This window comes from Aptenodytes patagonicus, chromosome Z (genome assembly GCF_965638725.1).
Source record: "Aptenodytes patagonicus chromosome Z, bAptPat1.pri.cur, whole genome shotgun sequence".
NCBI classification, from domain to species: domain Eukaryota; kingdom Metazoa; phylum Chordata; class Aves; order Sphenisciformes; family Spheniscidae; genus Aptenodytes; species Aptenodytes patagonicus.
Window position 1 is genome coordinate 89127484 of NC_134982.1, and position 20034 is coordinate 89147517.

Sequence of the window (20034 nt, forward strand, 5' to 3'; positions counted from 1 at the left end):
TCCGCCCAATCATGGATATGCTTATTGCCGAGTTGGCGGAGGAGGGAGGGGGAGGACAAGCCGTTGCTTATCAGTAATGAGACCTCTGATTGGTTGGCGGCCGGGTGGGCGGGCCCGCACGGCCGCCCCGCCCGCGCGTGTCGAGTGGGCCGCTGCGCGATGGCGTCACTTCCGACCGCCGGCGCGGCCGCCGCAGCGCAGGGCCTGTGGGGGCGGAGCCGCGGGAGCGGGGGACGGGGCTGCAGGGCCGAGGACGACGGCCGCGCCCGGCCCTTCCCGCCGCCCGGGGCGCCCCGCCGCGGCCCTTCCCGCCCGGAGAGCAGAGGTAGCGGGGGGGGCGGGGACCGCAGGTGAGCGGGGGCGGTGGCGGGCTCGGCGGGTGGTGCCGGCGCCAGACAAGGGTGGGGGGACGGCCGGGAGCGCGCCGGCGGGGGCGCGCGGGGGGGGGGCGGCGGCGGCGGCGGCGGCGGGTGACGTGGGCGGCTGGGCCGCGGCTGGGCCGAGGCCGGGCGGGCGGGGCGGAGAGCGCGCCTGCTTCGTGCGGCCGCCCCTTCCCGGTCCCCGCCGCGCCGCCCCGGGCAACCCTACCGGGCCAGCTGGAAGCCCCGTGGGAGGCGGAGGTGCTCGGGAGGGCGACGAGCTGCGGGCGGGCCGCCCGCGGCCCCGGTGCGTGCGGGAGAGGGCGGCCGCCGGAGCCCGCGCAGCGGGGAGCGCAGAAGATCGGCACGCCGGCGGCGGTGCTGCGAGGCTTGGCGCGGCAGGGCCCCGCGGCCGTGTGACGGGCGGTGCAGAGCGGAGGGCTGCGGATGGCAGCAGCGATGGATGCTCCGCCGGGTGGCGGGGAACGCGGTTCTGCTGTGCTTGAGAAGGACCCGTAGGACAGCATGCGGTCCCCGCGAGCCGGTGGCGGCCTCGCTTCTCTCGGACACCCAGCTGCCTTCGTGGGGTTTCTGTCCACTGAGGACTTGGGGTTTCCGTGGGCCTGTTCAGGTGCAGGCTTGTGGCGGCAGCGTCATACCGGCAAGTGCAGAGCCCCTGCAGAAGTCGGGTGCTCCTTCTGCCAGGATCCTGTGGAACGAAGCTGGCGCTTGGTCTCTGCATCGGGACTCCTTGAAGCGCGTTTGGCTCTGACCTGGTCAAGACACACAAATCTCTGTTGCTGAGTGTGAGACGCTGCATTTGACAAGGAATCTCTGGAGGGCCTTTTGTTGTGTGTATGGTGATGTTTGTGTAAGATACAAAATTAAATATCTGGATGTATTTTTAACTACTAATGATGGAAGGATGAGATGTAGATGCTATCTTGAGTCTTGAGGGGGACGCAAAACTTGGATATTCCAGGTGATGTAAAAAAAAGAAAAAAGGTACAACACAATTCTTCAGTACAGTGCCTTTTGGTGCATTCAGGAATGAGCACAGGAACAACAGCCTTTCTTATCTGTCAGTTAATTTAATGTTCTGGAATTTTCAAAGAAACATCTTCAGATGACATGCTATAAATAAGTTCTACTTTCTTGTACTTGGTGTAATTATTGAGTCATAGTTTATCTTGTGGAGGACGGCATACAAGTGGAGAGATGTTACATGTACTGTTGGTGTACAGAAGTTTTGTGCACACCAGTTGCTTCTCTGGAATGTATGTGTTGTCTCTGTGGCACTGACCTAACTCGCTGCCAGTTTTTCTCATGGTTGTGCTAGCGAAGGCAAAGTCTGCAGTGGTCATGCTGGTAACGGTGTGGCACTCTGCTGTAAACCCATATGTTATAAAGGAAAGGTAGACCTGGAGTGATGTCTGTGTGAAAACAGAGAAAGAAGTTACCATCTTTGAACTGACAAAAGCTGCTTAATTTCTTCCTCCTTTCAAAAAGTACTCGGAAGGATTTAGTTAATTCAGCATAATACATTCAAATCATGTAAATTGTTACCATCTAGTGTAGCTTTTCAACCTTGATTAAGACAATGTTTTCTTTTTAATTCTTCATTAGTACATGCTTGTATTGGGTTTCGTGGCAAGATTTTGATAGTGGGGGCGGCTGCAGGGGTGGCTGCAGACACCAGAAGCTGCCCCATATTGGCTAGAGCCCATTCCAGCCAGCTCCAAGACAGACCCACTGCTGGCCAAAGCTGAGCCCATCAGTGATGGTGGTAGTGCCTCTGTGATAACATACTTAAGAAGGGGTAGAAACTGCTAGGTAACAGCAGCCAAGAGAGAGGAGTGAGAGTATGTGAGAGAAACAACCCTGCAGACATCAAGGTCAGTGAAGAAAGAGGGGGAGGGGGTGCTCCAGGCGCCGTTGCAGAAATTCCCCTGCAGCCCGTGGTGAAGACCGTGGTGACGCAGGTTGTCCGCCTGAAGCCCATGGAGGTCCACGGTGGAGCAGGTGGATGTGCCCTGGAGGAAGTTGCAGCCTGTGGAGAGCCTGTGCTGGAGCAGGCTCCTGGCAGGACCTGTGGCCCCAAGGAGAGGAGCCCACGCTGCAGCAGTCTGTTCCTGAAGGACTGCACCCTGTGGAAAGGACCCATGCTGGTGCAGTTCTTGAAGAACTGGAGCCCATGGGAAGGACCCATATTGGAGAAGTTCGTGGACGACTGTCTCCTGTAGGAAGGACCCCACGCTGGAGCAGGGGAAGAACGTGAGGAGGGAGGAGCGGCAGAGATGAAGTGTTATGAACTGACTGCAACCCTCATTGCCTATCCCCCTGTGCTGCTTGGGTGGAGGAGGTAGAAGAGTTGGGAGTGAAGTTGAGCCTGGGAGGAAGGAAGAAGGGTGGGGGGAAGGTGTTTTTAGTTTTGTTTTTCTTTCTTTCTTTCTATCCTACTGTGTTATTTATTGGCAATAAATTAAATTAATCTTCCCTAAGTCGAGTGTTTCGGATGGTAATTGGCAAATGAACTCCCTGTCCTTATCTCAACCCACAAGCTTTTCATCTTACTTTTTCCCCCACCTTGCTGAGGAGCGGGAGTGAGAGAGCAGCTGGGTGGGTGTCTGATCAACCCACCACAATGCCGGAATAGACAGAACTGTGCAGTGCATCCATGTAGATTTTTTCCCTTCTGAGGGTAAAATCACAGTGTTAGAAGATGAGTTTTTGAAATGAGTTTGGGAAGATCAGAAGCAGATAATTCAACAGTTCTCATTTGAAATATGGTAGTCATCTGTTGAGTCAGTTATATGGATATAGTTATTTGCTTAGGCTGAAGATGTGTAATACTAATGAATCCATTGTGGTGGTGGCAAACTAATATTTGTTACTTCGATCTAAACCACTTCCTGGCAAAAGTAGATTTATTCATTATGCAGTTAACCCTAGTTTCATTGGGGTTAAAAGCTTAGGCAAAGGAATCACCAAGGAAGGTGTTTGGACAGGGCTGTTTAAAATTCTCGAGTCTCTGGTAAATAGTGAAGTTGAGCTAGATTTAGAAATGATTGCCATATTGAGCAAGAAGACATCATGCTGGCACCGAGCTGTCTGTGGCTGCCCTTTCCTTTGGGATCCTTGCCTGCAGACCTTTGGTTCTGTGTGGTGTTCGTGGTTTGATTCATGAACTGGGGGTAATGGTAGGCAGGAGAAGCTGGCAACTGAGTTTCCTTTGCAGCGCTGGGCATTCTTGTGAGAGGACAAAGGCAGTGACAGAGACTGCCGTAGTACCATGCACCTCAGGAGAGGTTTTCTGAACTGATAATGTAACTGTGAGTTCAGATCAATCCTCACTGATGGCAGTTTGTCTTCTTGTGCCCTTAAATGGCTGTATCACCAGTTCTGTGTAGCAGCGTTATCTGCTTTTCCCTTTGTAAATAAATCAAATTGTGATATTGCCCAAATGGCTTTCTTCAGGTGTTTCGCTGTGCAATGCCTAAAAACCTGTTGTGCTCTTGGGAACAGCCATTTTCTCATATCTAGATACAGTTTTTTAGCTTCATGAGACCAAGAATAGAATCCATGATCATCTTTTCCTGCTTCTTATTGATACTTAGAAAACACTGTGCTTTTGTAAGTTGACCAGAAAAGCATACGTCAACTCTTTTGAGAGAGACTGATGCCTGTGAAAGCTGTGGTACTGACCTTGAAGCCCAAACGATGAACGGGTTCATCAGGAATTATAAGGAAACAGTGTTTGGTCTGTTCAGAATATACAGCAGTACAGGTGTGTTAAATAGTAGAATTACAACAAACAAACAACCCCCTGGGTGACAAGCTGAGATGGCACATCAAAATGCAGGAGTGTCACATTTCAGTCTCCTGTGTGTCTTCCTCTGAACTATCACACTGTGCTGCAGGATCCGGAGAGATGCATCACAGGGCTGGGAGGAGGTGAGTGAAAACATGAGGAAGCAGGAGGATGGCCTTCTCATAGCTAGTGTCCATTTCTGCAGATAACTAAGAGTGTCTAAGAAAAATCTAGTCGTCTTAAGGCAGCTTTTTGTTGCTCCTTTCAAAGATGCTCTTTGCAGCTGGCAGGCTGTGCTGTTACTGTTTATTAATGAGTTGGTGTTGCCATAGGTTGGACTATCTATTTGCAGTACCTTTCAGATGATGAGAAAATACTAAGCCATATGCAAATCTCTTGCTCTTCTCTGGAGGGCTGGTGCAACCAGCAGCAGCTTTTGTGGTGCAGTTTATCCTTTCTGATTCTTAGACAAGTTGTAACTCACCCTCCCTGACAATAGGGAGATAAACTGTGTGAGTTGAACTATATATAAAACCTGGCTAAGGAAACACCTCAAATGAGATGCTGTAAGCTCACTTGTCAGTTGTCAAAGTCACTAGTTGCAAGTACTTGTCAGACACACACAAAAATGCCTTTCATGGCTGGCACTCACCATATTGTCGCATACACGAAAGCGATGTAACACTGAAGTCTGCTTTAGTTGTATGGGGCAAATCCAGAAATCATTTTAACTACTGTCAACTAAAATTCCACCATATGTTCAGTTTGAAAACACTCTCAGAGCAGAGAATGCACACCCTCCATGTTTCAAAGTGACAAAACTTGCTGAAGATGTCAAAGAAAATGAAAACTTCCATTTATATTTTTCCTGCCTCTACCCTCCCACTGTCCTGCTGGCTTGTTAAAAAAACAACATAACTGATAGTAGAAAGTGTTTTCTAAAATAACACTTCTATCACTGACTCGTACCTAGGTTTATGTTTGTATTTCAGGCTTCAGGGGAGCTTTTTATGAGCTGTATTATTTCAAGCACAATGGTTAAGCACAGTACAAGTGTATTGTAATGTTTTGTAAAATGTAATTTAAGCTAAGAGGCAAACAGTTATTAATATTATATTGGCACACTCTCAAGTTTTGGCTATAGGCTAGGGATTCCTGCAGGCTTGGTACCTAGAATATCAAATGCATTTAAATACAAATTGTTGGGAATGGGGTTTGAGGTACAAGTAATAAATTGTCCTTTGTTTATCTGATAAGTAAAAAAAAAATACCTGGTCTAAAGTTTTCAGTAGTGTATTTGTATGTGAGATTTCTTCTGATACCATTCTACTGAACAGTATCGTTGAGGCAGCTTTTGTTGTTGGTTTTAGTAACACAAAATCAATTACTTTGCAGACTTTTTAAAAGCTTCTTTAGGGGGAACTTGAGGTTGCATTTGATTTTTTTGTTTGACTATGTAGGTTTGACTTCTTGACAGTGGCTCAGGATTGCAGTGTAATCTAAACTGTCCTTTAGTATTGGACATAGCAATAAAATTTTAAATAGATCATTATTCAGAGTTGCTATTTTTCACACTATTTTATAGTGTGTTAACTTTAACTTTTTTTTAAAGAAGTGAGAGAAAAGTTTTCAATTCTGCAGTAGTTTCAGTGCAAGTGTACTTAAATACTTGCCTCGTCCCATCTTGCTGCAGCTAAAGTATTAGAGCAGAGGGATTTGATGGAAAAAGGGGCTGTAAGTCTACATAGTATTATCAATGCTAATCATTCAAGAAATAGAAAGAAACCATATGAAGAAATTTTTACCATTAATAGTAGTAGAAATATGTGCTAATAAAACCTGAATTCCCGTGGAAAAATCTATAGTGTCCCTTCTCCTGCTATGTGATTGTGTTACCAGCTGTCCCTTGTGTTTCCTACCTGCCTGGCTGGGCAGATGGCAGCACGAGTGCCTCATTCATAGCTGTGTGTGCAAACTGGCCAGCTGGCTGGTTTTGGTTTTGAGTGTTTTGTGTTGTTTAAGAGAATAAGGGAATTAATTACGACTCTGTGAGAAGTAGTCCTTATAAATTTGGCTTCTTGTGTAACCATACACCAACTTCAACAAAAAATGTGGGAATTCAGTATCTCACCTCCTCTTTGTAAAATTTGGTTGGAGTTGACAGAGAGACTCTGAGGTTAATAACTAATGGGAGATTAATAAACAGGCTGTGTAATTGTAAATTGTAGGTCTTTTTTCCTAGAATTTCAAAACACTTGCACATCATCTTCCCAATCAGGTGTTTTTAATCCTGATGCTTTCTTAATATGGAAGGTGAAGTTTTAGAAATTTAAGCCTAATCTTCATCCACATATATGAGGAATATTTTACTACATGCCACCATGAATGTTCGGTTACGTGATCAAGCTCCTCTGCACAGCCCCAAGGGAGCTTGGAGAGGCAATGGCAGGAAGGGGAGCCCAAACAGTACCCTGCGGGGCTGCTCCCAGGCCCATCCCTGGAGCCAGCCCGTCGCAGGCCCAGAAGAGCACAGGGGCACAGGTGGGAACCCAAATCAAGGACCCTGAGGAGGGAGCACTCTGTCCAGGCCCCGGCCAGGGCAGTCCCAGCAAAGCCTTTGCCCCAGGGGGGTTGCTGCCTACTGCTGGGACACATGGGCTGCAGGGAAAACCAGCCTGGGATCCCACAGGACTTATTACAGGATGTTTAGGGGAGGAACCAGAGCTGAGGCAAAGGAGGGAGTTTAGGGGATTTGGGGAGGAACAAGTGTGGAAATATAGAGGGGTAAGGGGACAAAAAGGGCTGGTCGCATGTAGGCAGTTGGCTGGTCAGTGCACTTGCCTGGCCATGCCCTGCACCTGATCAGCGCTGTCTGTCCTGCTCCTAATTAAATCCCTTCCTGGCCCTGTCCTGGGTGAGGGCGCTCTGATCGGTGTGGGTGCAGCAGGGGTCAGGTGACAGGGCAGAGGGTCCCTGTGTCTGTGGGGCGTTGACTGAGCAAGTGCGAGTGTCTGATGGCCAGCAAAGATCAACCTGGATGAGCTGGTGAAGTGGCCTGGGAGCAAGGGGGTCTGTGGGTCCCTGAGGGCAGCTCTGGGTGTGACAGCGCCTGCGTCTATAGAGGCGAGAACATGGGAGGGTCCGCTGTGGGACCAGGGTAATCCTGGTTGGCTCTATGTACCTGTGACGATCTGTACTGGCAACTGGAGCCAGGCTGTGTCCTCGGGGGCTCGTATGCCTGTAGACTGGGGATGGGGAGCCTGGGACCCAGGGGCCAGCTGCTGGGAGGGCCAGCTGCTGGAGGTGTCCACCTCATACGCCTGTATGTATGTTCTCGCAGGTGGACTTCCATCCTGCCCTGCCAGAGAGGGAAGCAGGATGAGGCGTCTGCTGCTGCCTTTGTTTGTGTGAGTGCTGAGTGTCTCTTGTAGCATATATGGGTGCTCTGTGCATTTGTGCCCACTGGGAATGCGTCTTCTCCCACTCTCCTTCTGGGACCTGGGGACGTTTAGCAGCAGCAGCCTCACCTCTCTTGGGCTGTTGCATCTGCTGTGGTAATGTTTTCCTCTAGCAGTGAAGAGGCAAGTTAAGTATTTAAATATCTACTGAGCACACTTTTTATTCGAAGGTTAATTATTGTTTTAAGCATATAATCAAAATGCTTCCTTATTAATTTTTACCAAATCAATCTCATATGAAAAAAATTCATAGTTCTCTCCTAAAACTCTTCTGAAAATACCAAAGCAAGCTGTAAAATTGAAAGCCAGAGAGGTAAGTGTATATAAAACTACGCCTCCAGTGACTTGTCACTTAGTGCCTTCCCCAGGTAAAGGTAGCATCTGAGCATTTAATAGCTCTCAATTGTTTTTTCTTCGATGAATCTATGTAATGGTTGTTGAATTCACGTGTACTTGCCCATGGCAAGGAGTTCTGTAGCTTTACTGTGTTACATGAAGGGAGTGTTTCTTTGGTTCTGACCCTGCTGGTTTCATTTCACAGGCCTTAGTCCAGGGACAGGCAGAATGGTTGTTTTCCAGTCAGGATTTCGTAGATGTTTTTTCATTGCTTGCCCTTAAAATTTTCCTGGCTCTGACTATTTGTATTTATAGTAAAACTGCTTGTAACTAAACAATTTGGTATAGTTTCTTTTCACTTGTGGTCATTTGTTTGATTATAGAACTAAGCTGTTCCCTTTCCCGCTGCTCTCCAAAAGGCCGCTGGACTCGATGTCTGCTGTTTGTACCACTGATGCCTTCCCTGGGTCCCACTGACTGGATCTGATTCAGCGGAAGATTTCATCTAACATTCCCTGGGTCCCCAGGATGTGAACTGGAGCTGGCTGTGAGCCTCATGAAGGCTGCAGAGACTGGCTACTGAAACCACTCACTACTCAGTTGGGAGCATCTCTGTCCTTCATCCGGATAGGCAGTCACACACCGTGTGATGGAATGCCCACCCATCACGTGCTGGAGATGTTGGGTCATTTGACAGGGGGATGATGGGGATGTGCAGCCCACGGGTGGTTCAGGGGAGTCTTTATGGCCAGCTGTTGCGGAAAGGCAAGGTATCACCAAAGCAGGAGGGGAAGACAGACCGAATGTGCGTATCCAGAAATGTCACTTACATTTCGATATTGACTTAGATGCATTGCATGTATTTAGTAACCTGAAGTAGCTGATATCTCACCGAATGTGGTGTGTGCATAGTATGCAATATATATGACTCAAATCTAGTTTTATAATTTTCAATTGATCTTGTACAAGATCTCAACTTCACTGTGGGGTCTGTGTTTGTTGATTCTGGCTTGAGGACTTCAGCCTTTATGGTGTAGTAAAAGTTAAATACCAAGCCAAATTAATGTTATTTGAAGCAAAACTGGGGTTTGTCTTGTTTCAGGTGCACAAAGGATGCAATCACTTTTAGTGACTGTAAGCAACGACTCTCTCTGAATTCTGAAATACCAAATCATTGGTCAAAACAATGACTCTTGCCTGTTTTCTCTGGTTCAAATACATATTGCTGCCTGGGCAGAAATACCTTGGACCATCCCTGTAACCCATCTTCCTTTCTGGAGTCCAGCTCAATCTTTTTACTGATGTGAAATCCTGTCCTCATGTGGTGTGGTGTTTTCCACATCCAGTCTTCTCTGGACATTGGTTTGAATGAGTTACTACATAGTCTTCTGAAACACACCACCTCCTGGGATTGGCTTGATAAGGGCAATGCATGAGCTCTCAGGTATTTTGTATCTTCTACAGTGCATTTCCTAAAATGACCTGAAGCAGTGCACAGACTGGGAACTGCTTGGGTGCTTGTGAACAGCTTGCTTCTGATGACCCTTGAAGCTGGAGCACTCTCTGCTGGGGCCTGTGCTTTCTGCAGTGAAGATACAAGTGGAATGGTTTTGTTCTTGGTTGCAGATGGGGCATAGCAAAGTGCTCCTGTCTTAGCTGCCTTTGTAAGTGGTGGTGGTTATGGTTCAGCACTGCTGCATTTTGGGAAGTCACTGTAGTTAATACCACAGTGTCCTGCAGTTCTGGTCCTTAGGGAAAGGAGATCCCTTGGCTTTCCTGGTGTGGTGAGTGCCTGGCGTTTTCCCGGGTGTCTGCTGGTGGGTTGTAGCATTGTACACTGTGCGGATCAGCCCTGCATATAGCTGTACAACTGTGAAATTGTTCCTTGGAGCTGTCACTCTTGAATGGGGAGTGAAGTGAAAAGAAAGTCGACCAACATCCAGGCCCTCCAGGAGCACACTGATGCTATAGTGATGATTCTCTAAATGGAGCGAAAGAGAGAGTTTCTCTGTTGTTCTGGCAACTGTTGGGCCCCTTCCATCTCCTCCTCTTCCTCTCTCCAAATTCTCCCTAGATCCTAGTCCCATGAAGTGAAGGATAGAGCGTTATCTCTGGCATAACACCTAGCCCATCTCAGAGGCGAGCAAAAGAAGATAAATGAAGAATTGTTTGGCAGTCCCCTCTCAACTTTCTAGAGATGCCTGTCTGGAGGGCGGCTTTCCTAACAGAGGAGATCGTCCCTCCATGGTGCTTGCTGGAGCAAAGGAGGGCATGAGTTTAACCAGATGTGCAGGAGCAGCAAAGGCAGACAGTGACATAGCAGCACTGTTCACAAAGCAGCCCTGGCCTCTGCCACGTTCCAGACGTTTCTGGCTGGGACTTGTGGCTCTTGTCACAGGCTCCCCATCTTCTTTTGTCCTGCTGCCCGAGATCAGTGAGTTTCAGGGTCTGCTCTTATGTTCCTTCCGCCTCCTACAACCACCAGGAAGCATTTCCTCACTTTCCCTTCTGTTATCCTTCTCTCAGAGAAAATGTGTAGAAATAAAAATTGTGCAATTCCAGTTTGGCTTATTTAACATTTTTTTGTTTGAAAATGTCATCTTATTTTTACTGTCACATACACATTGGTAGTGAAAGATAAATAAAATAACCTGCTTCCTATTTCTTATAAAAAAAAAGCAGCAAACTCAAATTCTTCTGTTTTATTACATAACTTCATTTATAGAGATAAGGGAGACTCTGACATAGTACTTACTTAAATCTCATTACGGTGTTTATTTCAGGCATCATAGCCTTAGTGCCGCCAAATTAGGGGATTTTTGATGCCGTGGTAAGCCTGGACCCTCACCATTGCTGGAAGGCATGACGTGTAATTTATTTCTTCTTTTTAAAATACACAGGAACCAATTACAGTTGGAGGCAACAGATTTTTGCCAGCAGAAGTTTTGGCTTTTTGGCTTTTCAGTGTTTAGGTAAAACTGTGATTCTTTGCAAGCGTGTCTCCTTTGGAGAGGGGCAAGGTTCTTTGTCCAGTGGACTAGGTGGTGAAATCTTTCTCCAGCAAAGACCTGCAAAGTGTATGTTGTGTGCCTTAGAGGAGGAGGAGGTGGGTGAATGCCAGCTGCCTCTTGGCTGGGGAACAGCAGCTGCTCTTACATTAGCTCCAGCCTGGCAGCTGAGGCAGGCAGGGGCTGTTTTGTGAGATTTTTTTGGTGACCTAATGGTTTTAGTCTTTGTATTTTTATGTTAGCTTGCCACCTCTTCTGGCATGAATTCAGGTCTCTTCGCCTACTATACTACCGATGCCCTTAATTTTATGTAGCCTGATGTTAGTCCAAGTGCAGCAAAAGCTGCAAACTTGAGCAGGTCCCTTTGTTTGTCCAGGTTGCCCCTAAGGGATTTCATAAGCCTAGGAATCAGAAAATGGTAGCTGTTCATCACACAGTAGTGTCCATAATAGCCGCAAGACAGGCTAAAACCGGAGAGTATCTGCATCTAAGGCCTTCCTGATTGATAGCTGTCTGTAGCCTCCTGTCCGCAGAACTGTTACGTGGTGACAAGAAGTGTTACAGAGTACAGTTGCTTTGCCCATCTCTTACCTAGCTGTTGCAGACACTGGCAAGTTTTGGCTGAGAACACTAGTATTTTAAGTATTTTAAATACTTAATTTAAGTATTTTAATACCTTTAAGTATTTTAAGGTTTATAGCTGTGGGCCTAATAGAAAAGAGGGGCCTAGCTTTGTACCCTTGCTGAATGGAGAACCCAGCATGTGTTCAGCTTGTGCTTGTTCTGCTCTGCCAGTGGATGTTGTGGCTGGGAAACCTTGCTCAGGCCCAGCCTGAGCTTCCTCTGGGGCATGGGGGGATTCGGTGTGATGGGGTGCGGCGTGGGAGAAAGCGGGGTTATTGTGCAGGGAGCAAGGGCACACAGAGCATGTGTTAACTTTGTTTCCTAATGAGAAACCTGATCTCATGCTGCTTGCAGAATAACTCCTGAACTAGTTCAAAAGACGTGTATCCTTTATAAAAGAGGATCAAGAACCCTTCCACTTTCCCTTGACATGTTAATGGTGATAATCCAAGGCTGGGGAACGTTGCAGATGTACTTTTCTAGTTTGAGCTGAGTTGCTGCCAGAAGCCCGTGGACCTTTCTAATTCTACAGCAGCCTGCTTACATATGCATAAGTGTGTAAATCTATCCGTGCCCTTCTGTGTATTGCTTGGCTTTTTGACCTTCACCAGCATGGTCTTACAGCAGTATGTGTCTCAAAGGTGGTAGTCCCCAGTCTGCCCTGCCTCCCTTACTGCCTTTTGCCTTGCAGCAAAGGAGAGCGCAGAGCTTCGAGCTGCTGCAGGTTGTGTGCTTCTGCAGGCTGAAGGGAGCCTTTGTGGCCACGTGCTGCTGTTGCTCCATGCCTGTAATCTCGGGAGTTGCTCTTTGCATTTCTGAGGTTTTGCTTTTTCTGCTGATCCTTCCAAGTAAATAGTTAATCTGTGTCCATCCAGGTGAACAAAATCGCAAAGTAATTAACAATCTACATCAACAGCTATATCTGTTTTCCTCTGAATGAATGCGTGTACTTGGCAGCTACTGTCTCCGGCCTGAGCATACTTTCTGAGCAAAGTCATTGTGCAAAGTGAAACACCTGCGGAGAGTTTGAAACACAAACATTATTTCAGAGCAAACTTTTCTTTACTGGTCAAACGTGACTATGGGAAGCTTTGTATGCAATTTACTCATATAGCTTATGACTGTGCAGATATGCAAATACAGCATATGGTTTGTTCACAACGTGTGCATTTGAGGACAGAATTTCTAAATTGGCAGGCTCACATTTGATCCCTCTTCAAAAGTATAATTCTTTCTGTTTGACCTTTTATTTTAGCTGCTTTACAGTCTTCTTGTATCACATGATACTGTGGCATTGCTATTGAAAAATAAATGTGAACACAAAAATGTGTGTGTGTATGCCCCATACATGCAACCTTTCTGTTTCCCAAATCTTATGCTTTGTTGATTTGTCATGAGAAAAAGTAGAGATATCACTGAAAGTCACCTATTTAGTCTTAAGGTGAGTCTGCTAAGATTTGACTTACGTTCTGTTAATGGAAATTTAAAAAAAACACCCCTGAGTTTGTCTAGTTGTCTTGTTGAGTAGTGCATCATTTTGTCAAAAGCTTCCCATAACTTCCTTATGGACCGAGAAGGTTCATAAGGAATAGCAAGTACGGAGATGGCTCTTAACGTCAGCAAACTTTTCTATCTTTCTACCATTTTCTTTATTTTGTGGGAAAAACAGAGGACTTTCAGTGCATCCCAGCTGATAAACTATAGTGAATAAGAAAATTGTATTGCACTTCTGATAGCTAAAGGTGGCAGTTTGAGATAAGAGCTGACCACTTGTTCCAGTGCAGAATTGTCTCCCTCCTTTTCCATTAACTCTCTTTTCTATGTTTCTGTGTGAAAAGCAGATACCTGCATGACAGTTCTGTGCAGTAGTTGAGAAACTGCAGGAAGTCATTTGCAGAAGGTGAAGCTGGATTAAATGAGTTCAGAATTAAAGTTCAGACTTTTCAGTGGGAGGTTACCTAATAACGTGAGCAATTTATCAAAGATTGCAGTAGATTATTCACAACTAGATTTTTTTAAAAAACAGGATTAAATGTTTTACTAAAGAGTGTGGTTTAGTTTGGACAGGAGCTAACGGAGGTGAAATGGTCTGTGTTATTCAGTTTACAGCGGAGCTGCTTGTGACACATCTGATGCTGAGGTGGCTGTTATACTAGGTCAGCTCCATGGCAGAACCTGTATTTTCTTCCTCATCCTCCTCCACAAGATTGCCAGCTTTGATACAGTACCAATGTGTCAGTGGTAAATTAAGATCAGTTATTGTTCATCTGTCTTTCAGCCATCATCTTTCATTTTTAAACCTGGTTTCACTGTGGTCTGAATAGGACTTCAGCCATTTTTAATATTATAGTTTCTTCTGTTTTGTTTTATAGGATCATGGATTTTCCAGGACACTTTGAGCAAATCTTTCAGCAGCTCAACTACCAGAGGCTTCATGGCCAGCTTTGCGACTGTGTCATTGTGGTGGGAAACAGGCATTTCAAAGCCCATCGCTCTGTTTTGGCAGCATGTAGCACACATTTCCGAGCTCTGTTTACAGTAGCAGAAGGAGATCAGACTATGAATATGATTCAGCTGGACAGTGAAGTGGTGACAGCAGAAGCTTTTGCTGCTCTGATAGACATGATGTATACTTCCACACTAATGCTTGGGGAGAGCAACGTTATGGATGTCCTGCTGGCTGCTTCTCACTTACATTTGAACTCTGTTGTTAAAGCATGCAAACACTACCTTACTACCAGGACGCTGCCGATGTCTCCACCGAGTGATAGAGTTCAAGAGCAAAATGCGCGCATGCAGAGGTCTTTTATGCTCCAGCAGCTTGGACTAAGCATCGTGAGCTCTGCATTAAATTCCACTCAGAGCACAGAAGAACAACCAAATACTATGAGCTCCTCGATGAGAAGTAACATCGAGCAGCGCACTACTTTTCCTATCCGTCGTCTCCACAAACGTAAACAGTCTTCTGAAGATCGGGCCAGACAGCGCATCAGGCCTACCATGGATGAGTCTGTTTCCGATGTGACTGCAGAGACCGGGCAGTCAGTAGTTCATTCACGGGAAGATTTCTTCTCACCTGATTCACTGAAGATTGTGGACAACTCTAAGGCTGACACTGTTGCTGATAACCAGGAGGATAATACTATTATGTTTGATCAGTCTTTCAGTGCTCAGGAAGATGCTCAAGTGCCCAGCCAGTCTGACAACAGTGGAGGAAACATTTCACAGATGTCCATGGCATCCCAGGCAACGCAGGTGGAAACCAGCTTTGATCAGGAGGCTGCTTCTGAGAAGAACAACTTCCCATGTGAGAATCCAGAGGTCAGTCTGAATGAAAAAGAGCACATGAGGGTGGTGGTGAAGTCTGAACCCTTGAGTTCCCCAGAGCCTCAAGACGAGGTGAGCGATGTCACGTCGCAAGCAGAGGGCAGTGAGTCTGTTGAAGTGGAAGGAGGAGTAGTGAGCGCAGAGAAGATAGAACTGAGTCCCGAGAGCAGTGATCGTAGCTTTTCTGACCCACAGTCCAGTACGGATAGGGTGGGAGACATCCATATTATGGAGGTGTCAAATAACCTGGAACACAAGTCTACTTTCAGTATCTCAAATTTTCTAAATAAAAGCAGAGGTGGTGGCTTCGGTGCTAGTCAGAACAGCGATGACAACATTCCAAATACCACCAGTGACTGCAGAATGGACAGTGATGCCTCTTATCTGATGAGTCCAGAGTCGGGGCCTGCTGGTGGCCATTCATCCACCACTGTCTCTCATGTCGAGAATCCATTTAGTGAGCCTGCAGACTCTCATTTTGTTAGACCAATGCAGGACGTGATGGGTCTCCCCTGTGTACAGACTTCTGGGTACCGGGCGGCAGAACAGTTCGGCATGGATTTTCCACGGTCGGGCTTGGGCTTGCACTCCCTGTCAAGGGCAATGATGGGCTCAGTAAGAGGTGGAGCTAGCAGCTTTCCTGGCTACCGCCGCATAGCCCCCAAAATGCCTGTGGTGACCTCCGTCAGGAGCTCCCAGCTGCAAGATAACTCATCCAGTTCCCAGCTGATCATGAATGGGACCACTTCTTTTGAAAACGGGCATCCGTCGCAACCTGGTCCGCCACAGCTGACGAGGGCATCTGCAGATGTCCTTTCAAAATGCAAGAAGGCCTTATCTGAGCACAACGTCTTGGTTGTAGAAGGTGCACGGAAGTATGCATGCAAGATCTGCTGCAAGACGTTTTTGACCTTGACAGACTGCAAGAAACACATCCGTGTGCACACGGGAGAAAAGCCTTACGCCTGCCTGAAGTGTGGCAAACGGTTCAGCCAGTCTAGCCACCTGTATAAACACTCCAAGACAACCTGCCTGAGGTGGCAGAGCAGCAATCTGCCTAGCACGTTGCTTTAACCTTCTCCACCCCGGGCCTGAAGGAGAATGCCAGTGCAGATGTCTAGCTCCCTGAAGCACTGCAGGAACATGAACACTATTTTCTTCAAGGCTGCAGGCTCAGAGGCTGCTCTTGTTGGTCAGTGAACACTTACGTGTGATTGTGCCACACACACAAAAGTCTTGGTTCTGTCAATTGGGGATATTATTGTATCTACCTCACAGGGGTGTTGTGAGGCTTAAACAGCTGTAAGCAAAGAACTTGGAGATCCTCAGAAGTCGCACTGTAGATGTGCGAAGCATTACTATGATGTATGTTCAGGCCTTGGGCTGATCGGGATACAATCCCTAGAGCTAAGCAGTTCCTTTGCAGGGCAGAGGGGTGAGAGCGTAGTTATCTCATGAAGTAGCACGTTTCAAGAATGAGAAACTGAAGTGCAAATTTCCTCTTTTTTTTCTAAAGTATTTTGTAAAAGTGAAAGCATTTAAATAAATCACCTTTAAAACAAGTTGCTGCATTACATATGGATAGTAACGCAAGAGCTGTTTACTGTAACTAATGTAGACTTTAAAAGAGAAAAACAACTTTGGATGCACCTGTCTGACATAATACTTTAAAGTATGCTAATTATAAAAATAGTTCTAGGGTTATGAATGTATGTTTGGCTGTTTTGTAGTAAAGGACACTGTGTAATGAAGGTGCTTAAATTAAATCCAAGACAAGTAACTTTTGGACTACCAGATGTATATATACTTTGAATACAGCAAGATCTGGATGTTTGACTGATTTTTTCTGTAGAAACTTGTATTAAGTGATAAGTGAAGTACTGTTTCTTGTTCGTGCTATTCTTAGCAGCATTTTAACCAATTTGTATCTCCTATGTTAAAATTCTATATACAGAGAAGTCTGAAAAGAGCTTGTCTTTGTCTGCTTTGTTATTTTGAAGGAGAGAGAGAATTTGTGATGGCTTTTTTTACTGTGTAAGATAGTCTCTTGCTGTTTCCAGATGCTGATAGTCAATCTGATCCCCATTAATTGCATAAGCATATTGTCCTTTTCTGACACTCTTATCTTCAGGCTTTAATTTCCTCCTCTGTACACTTACTTACTGTCCTTCACAACTATGGATTGTTCCTCAGATCAAACCAGTCAGGAATGATCTTCATTTGCCATATTTATTTATGTCTCTCTATAAAATGTAGTTGTCAAATCCAGTCCTTCCACTTAAAGTAGTATCATAAATGTACTTTTCCACATAAATTAAAAAAATCTAGCATAAATTTAATTTAAAAAATAGCACTGTACACTTTGTATAGCAGAAATTCAGTGATCGTTATTCTTCAAGTGAATTGTGTAAATCTTGTTTTAATTTCCTCTTTGATACCATTGTAACTAATACTGTCTGCAGTCTCTTTTTTTCTGTGTTAAAGATGCACATGAACTAACTGCTGGTGTTCAGCATATTAGGTTTCTAAACAAAATTTTGGAGCACTTCTGCTGATTAATGTTGCTCTACCATATACGAGCTGGGTCAGGGCTACAGCATGTCCATTCTGCTCAGGAGAGACAGAAGATTTACATTTCCTGGTATCTAAGTCACAGAGCAAGAGCTTTCCGTTAATACAAAAAAAATTTGCAAACCTTCCCCTCTTTATTTTATTCTGTATAGGAAATGTATCCTGTGTGATGATATTCAGCAGTTTTATGGAGTTTGTGCTACATAATAGTTAGCCTTCTTAAACATCTTGGACTTATATTTGGATAAACTGAAGATAAAATTGTAATCCACAGTCCTGTAGGTCATTTAGCAGGATGAACTATCAAAACTGTTGAAGCACAGAAACCAGTCAGTCATTGTCAGACCAAAGGAAACATGGAAATCTTTCTGTACTTGGCTTTCTGTGAAACAATAGTCCGCTAATGAAGAAATGTATCTTCATCTCTAATTACACTGCTTCACATTGAAAAAAAAATGCCAAATGTCTGTCAACGTGTCATTTGCACCTTGAGCATCCAAGGTAAACAGGAACATGGAAACGTAGTGAATGATTGAATTAATTCCTTTAAAATGTTAAGATTTTGTTATAGGATTTATTTAATGGTCATATTTCTGGCTCTTGATTTTATAAGCATTAAGGAAATACACAGCATTTTTTTTAAAGCATTAGGATATGCCACGTTTTGTTTGATAATAATTTTGATATCAGGGGACTAACAGCATTGAGCTATACTAAACAATCTCACTGAAACATCAATAAAATGCAGTATTTTGTACTTTAATAGTTTCTTGTGTTGCCTTATTAGTAACGTTCTGATTGTTTCATCTTCCTTGCATTTCTAGTGTTTTGTTTTAAAAATAGGGGATTTTTTACCTTTTCTATCTGTTCCCTATAGCACATCTGAATTCCTTGAATTCTTATGATGCATAGGAATAAAGCATTTATGTGCGTAAGGAGATTAGAGTAATTAAGAACTAATATGAGCAAATAAACTTATTTAATTGTACTTTCATTCTGTTTTTATAAAAATTTTAATGTCATTGTGAAATATCAGACCTTGTGCAGGAGGACTTCTTTCTTTAAGAAAAAATTCAACTTGGAGCATTTTTGGAAGTAGCAACTTTAAATTTCATTATTCATTGACATCTAGTGCATCTGGAGGAGCACACTGCAAACCCAGGAACCTGTGGCCAGCTTGTTGCTTTCCTAGTCTTCCAGTATGAAGCGACATCTCAGAATGGTATCTCCACTTAGCTATCCCCTACTGTAAAATGAGAGTACCTCATCTCAAAGCCTGGTAACATTGTCAAAGAGCTTATTACCCTGACTTTTGTTCAAAATTTAACTTTACAAATGCTACAGTGAGATCTCATGTGAAGATGTCGGTATGTTAGTATTATGAAACATCTGAAAATAAACCGTACATTTTTGTGCTGCTGCGTCTGACTTGATGTACTTGTTTATGTTATCCTGGTGTCTTTGCCAACAGCATATAATGGATTGACTAAACAAGTAATGCTTGTGTGTTAGCTGATTGGGCTCTTTGTGTTACTAGATCACTTGGCAGTGCAAAATAATCCTATTGAAATGTAGGCACGCATGTAGGCATTTTTGTCAAATGGGGCCAAGCACATAGTGCTGCCTGTGGCCGGCCTCCTGCTTCATGCTGAGGCTTTGCCAATTTTGAGGGGACATGTGATACCTAATCAACAAGAAGTGGGTCCGTATTTGAGCCAGTATAAAGTCTTGAAGGACTGTGTTGTCCCCTCAATGCTTTGTTTGAACCAGCAGAGTGCAGCTGGACTTCACTGTAGTGGCTTTGATCAGGCTCAGGGTGGTTTAGTGTCTCATGGAGCCACTGCCTCAGTGTGGTGGGCTGTCTTCTGGCTGGCTCTCATTAAAGATGTTTCATGCAGATCATTTGAGATGCGCTGTGGCTGGCTGACCTACTTGCAGGGATTCTTGCTCCTACTGCAGCCTTGATTGGAAGGGGCACATTGCCTGCATCTCCCTCATCAGATGAAGGCTGGAAAGCTTTGGGATTCTGGGAGCATCCCTACCTGTGCATGGAAATCATTGACATTTTTTTCAGCTGTATCAGTTCCCTGATGAATTCACTTTGTGACTGCGCAGGTGCTTGTGCTGGCAAGGGAGCAAGGATGAGTGGCTAGGTAATGGCATGATTATTTTTGGTAACAACATCTGAATGCCCATCACTGACCTTCCAGGTCTGCAGCACAAGGCAACTAGCAAAGGCTGTTTTGGTGACCTGCTTAATAAAATGTATTACTGCTGACAAGAATAAATTGCATTACATGATAGCGTAATTCATGTCTTGAATAGACATCAGGTTAGTTAAATAGATTTTGAAAAGGCGTAAAACCAGCAGGCTGTAATTTAAGTCTTATATTGCACTCTCTTAATTTTTCTTAATAATATATGAAAATAAGTTCAGTCTGGAGGTTCCTGTAAAAAGGAATACTCTGAACTAATGTAAGATGTCAGTTGGTAGAAGCCATACATTAATACTACCTCTGTGTAACTATGTGTTTGTAGGA

At 45.0% G+C, this 20034-nt stretch overlaps 1 protein-coding gene across 8 annotated transcripts; it reads left to right on the top strand.

Annotated features, from left to right (window-relative positions):
- Positions 1-235: 235 nt before the first annotated feature.
- ZBTB5 (zinc finger and BTB domain containing 5) lies at positions 236-18257 on the top strand. Of its 8 annotated transcripts, none has more exons than XM_076361710.1 (3): positions 236-350; positions 8348-8769; positions 13969-18257. In XM_076361710.1, the coding sequence occupies exons 2-3, from the start codon at positions 8666-8668 to the stop codon at positions 15995-15997; spliced, it is 2133 nt and encodes a 710-aa protein (XP_076217825.1). In that variant the 5' UTR covers positions 236-350; positions 8348-8665; the 3' UTR covers positions 15998-18257. The 8 variants fall into 8 exon arrangements, 7 of the variants coding, with proteins under 7 accessions (XP_076217825.1, XP_076217827.1, XP_076217826.1 ...); XM_076361712.1 differs by having other exon boundaries at positions 8384-8769; XM_076361711.1 differs by having other exon boundaries at positions 236-325.
- Positions 18258-20034: the final 1777 nt, after the last annotated feature.

Coding starts and splice junctions, on each gene's coding strand:
- ZBTB5 (XM_076361710.1), top strand. CDS start 8,666: ATGATGGGGATGTGCAGCCCACGGGTGGTTCAGGGGAGTCTTTATGGC. Junction 8,770..13,968: donor GAGGGGAAGACAGACCGAAT/GTGCGTATCCAG, acceptor TTTGTTTTATAG/GATCATGGATTTTCCAGGAC.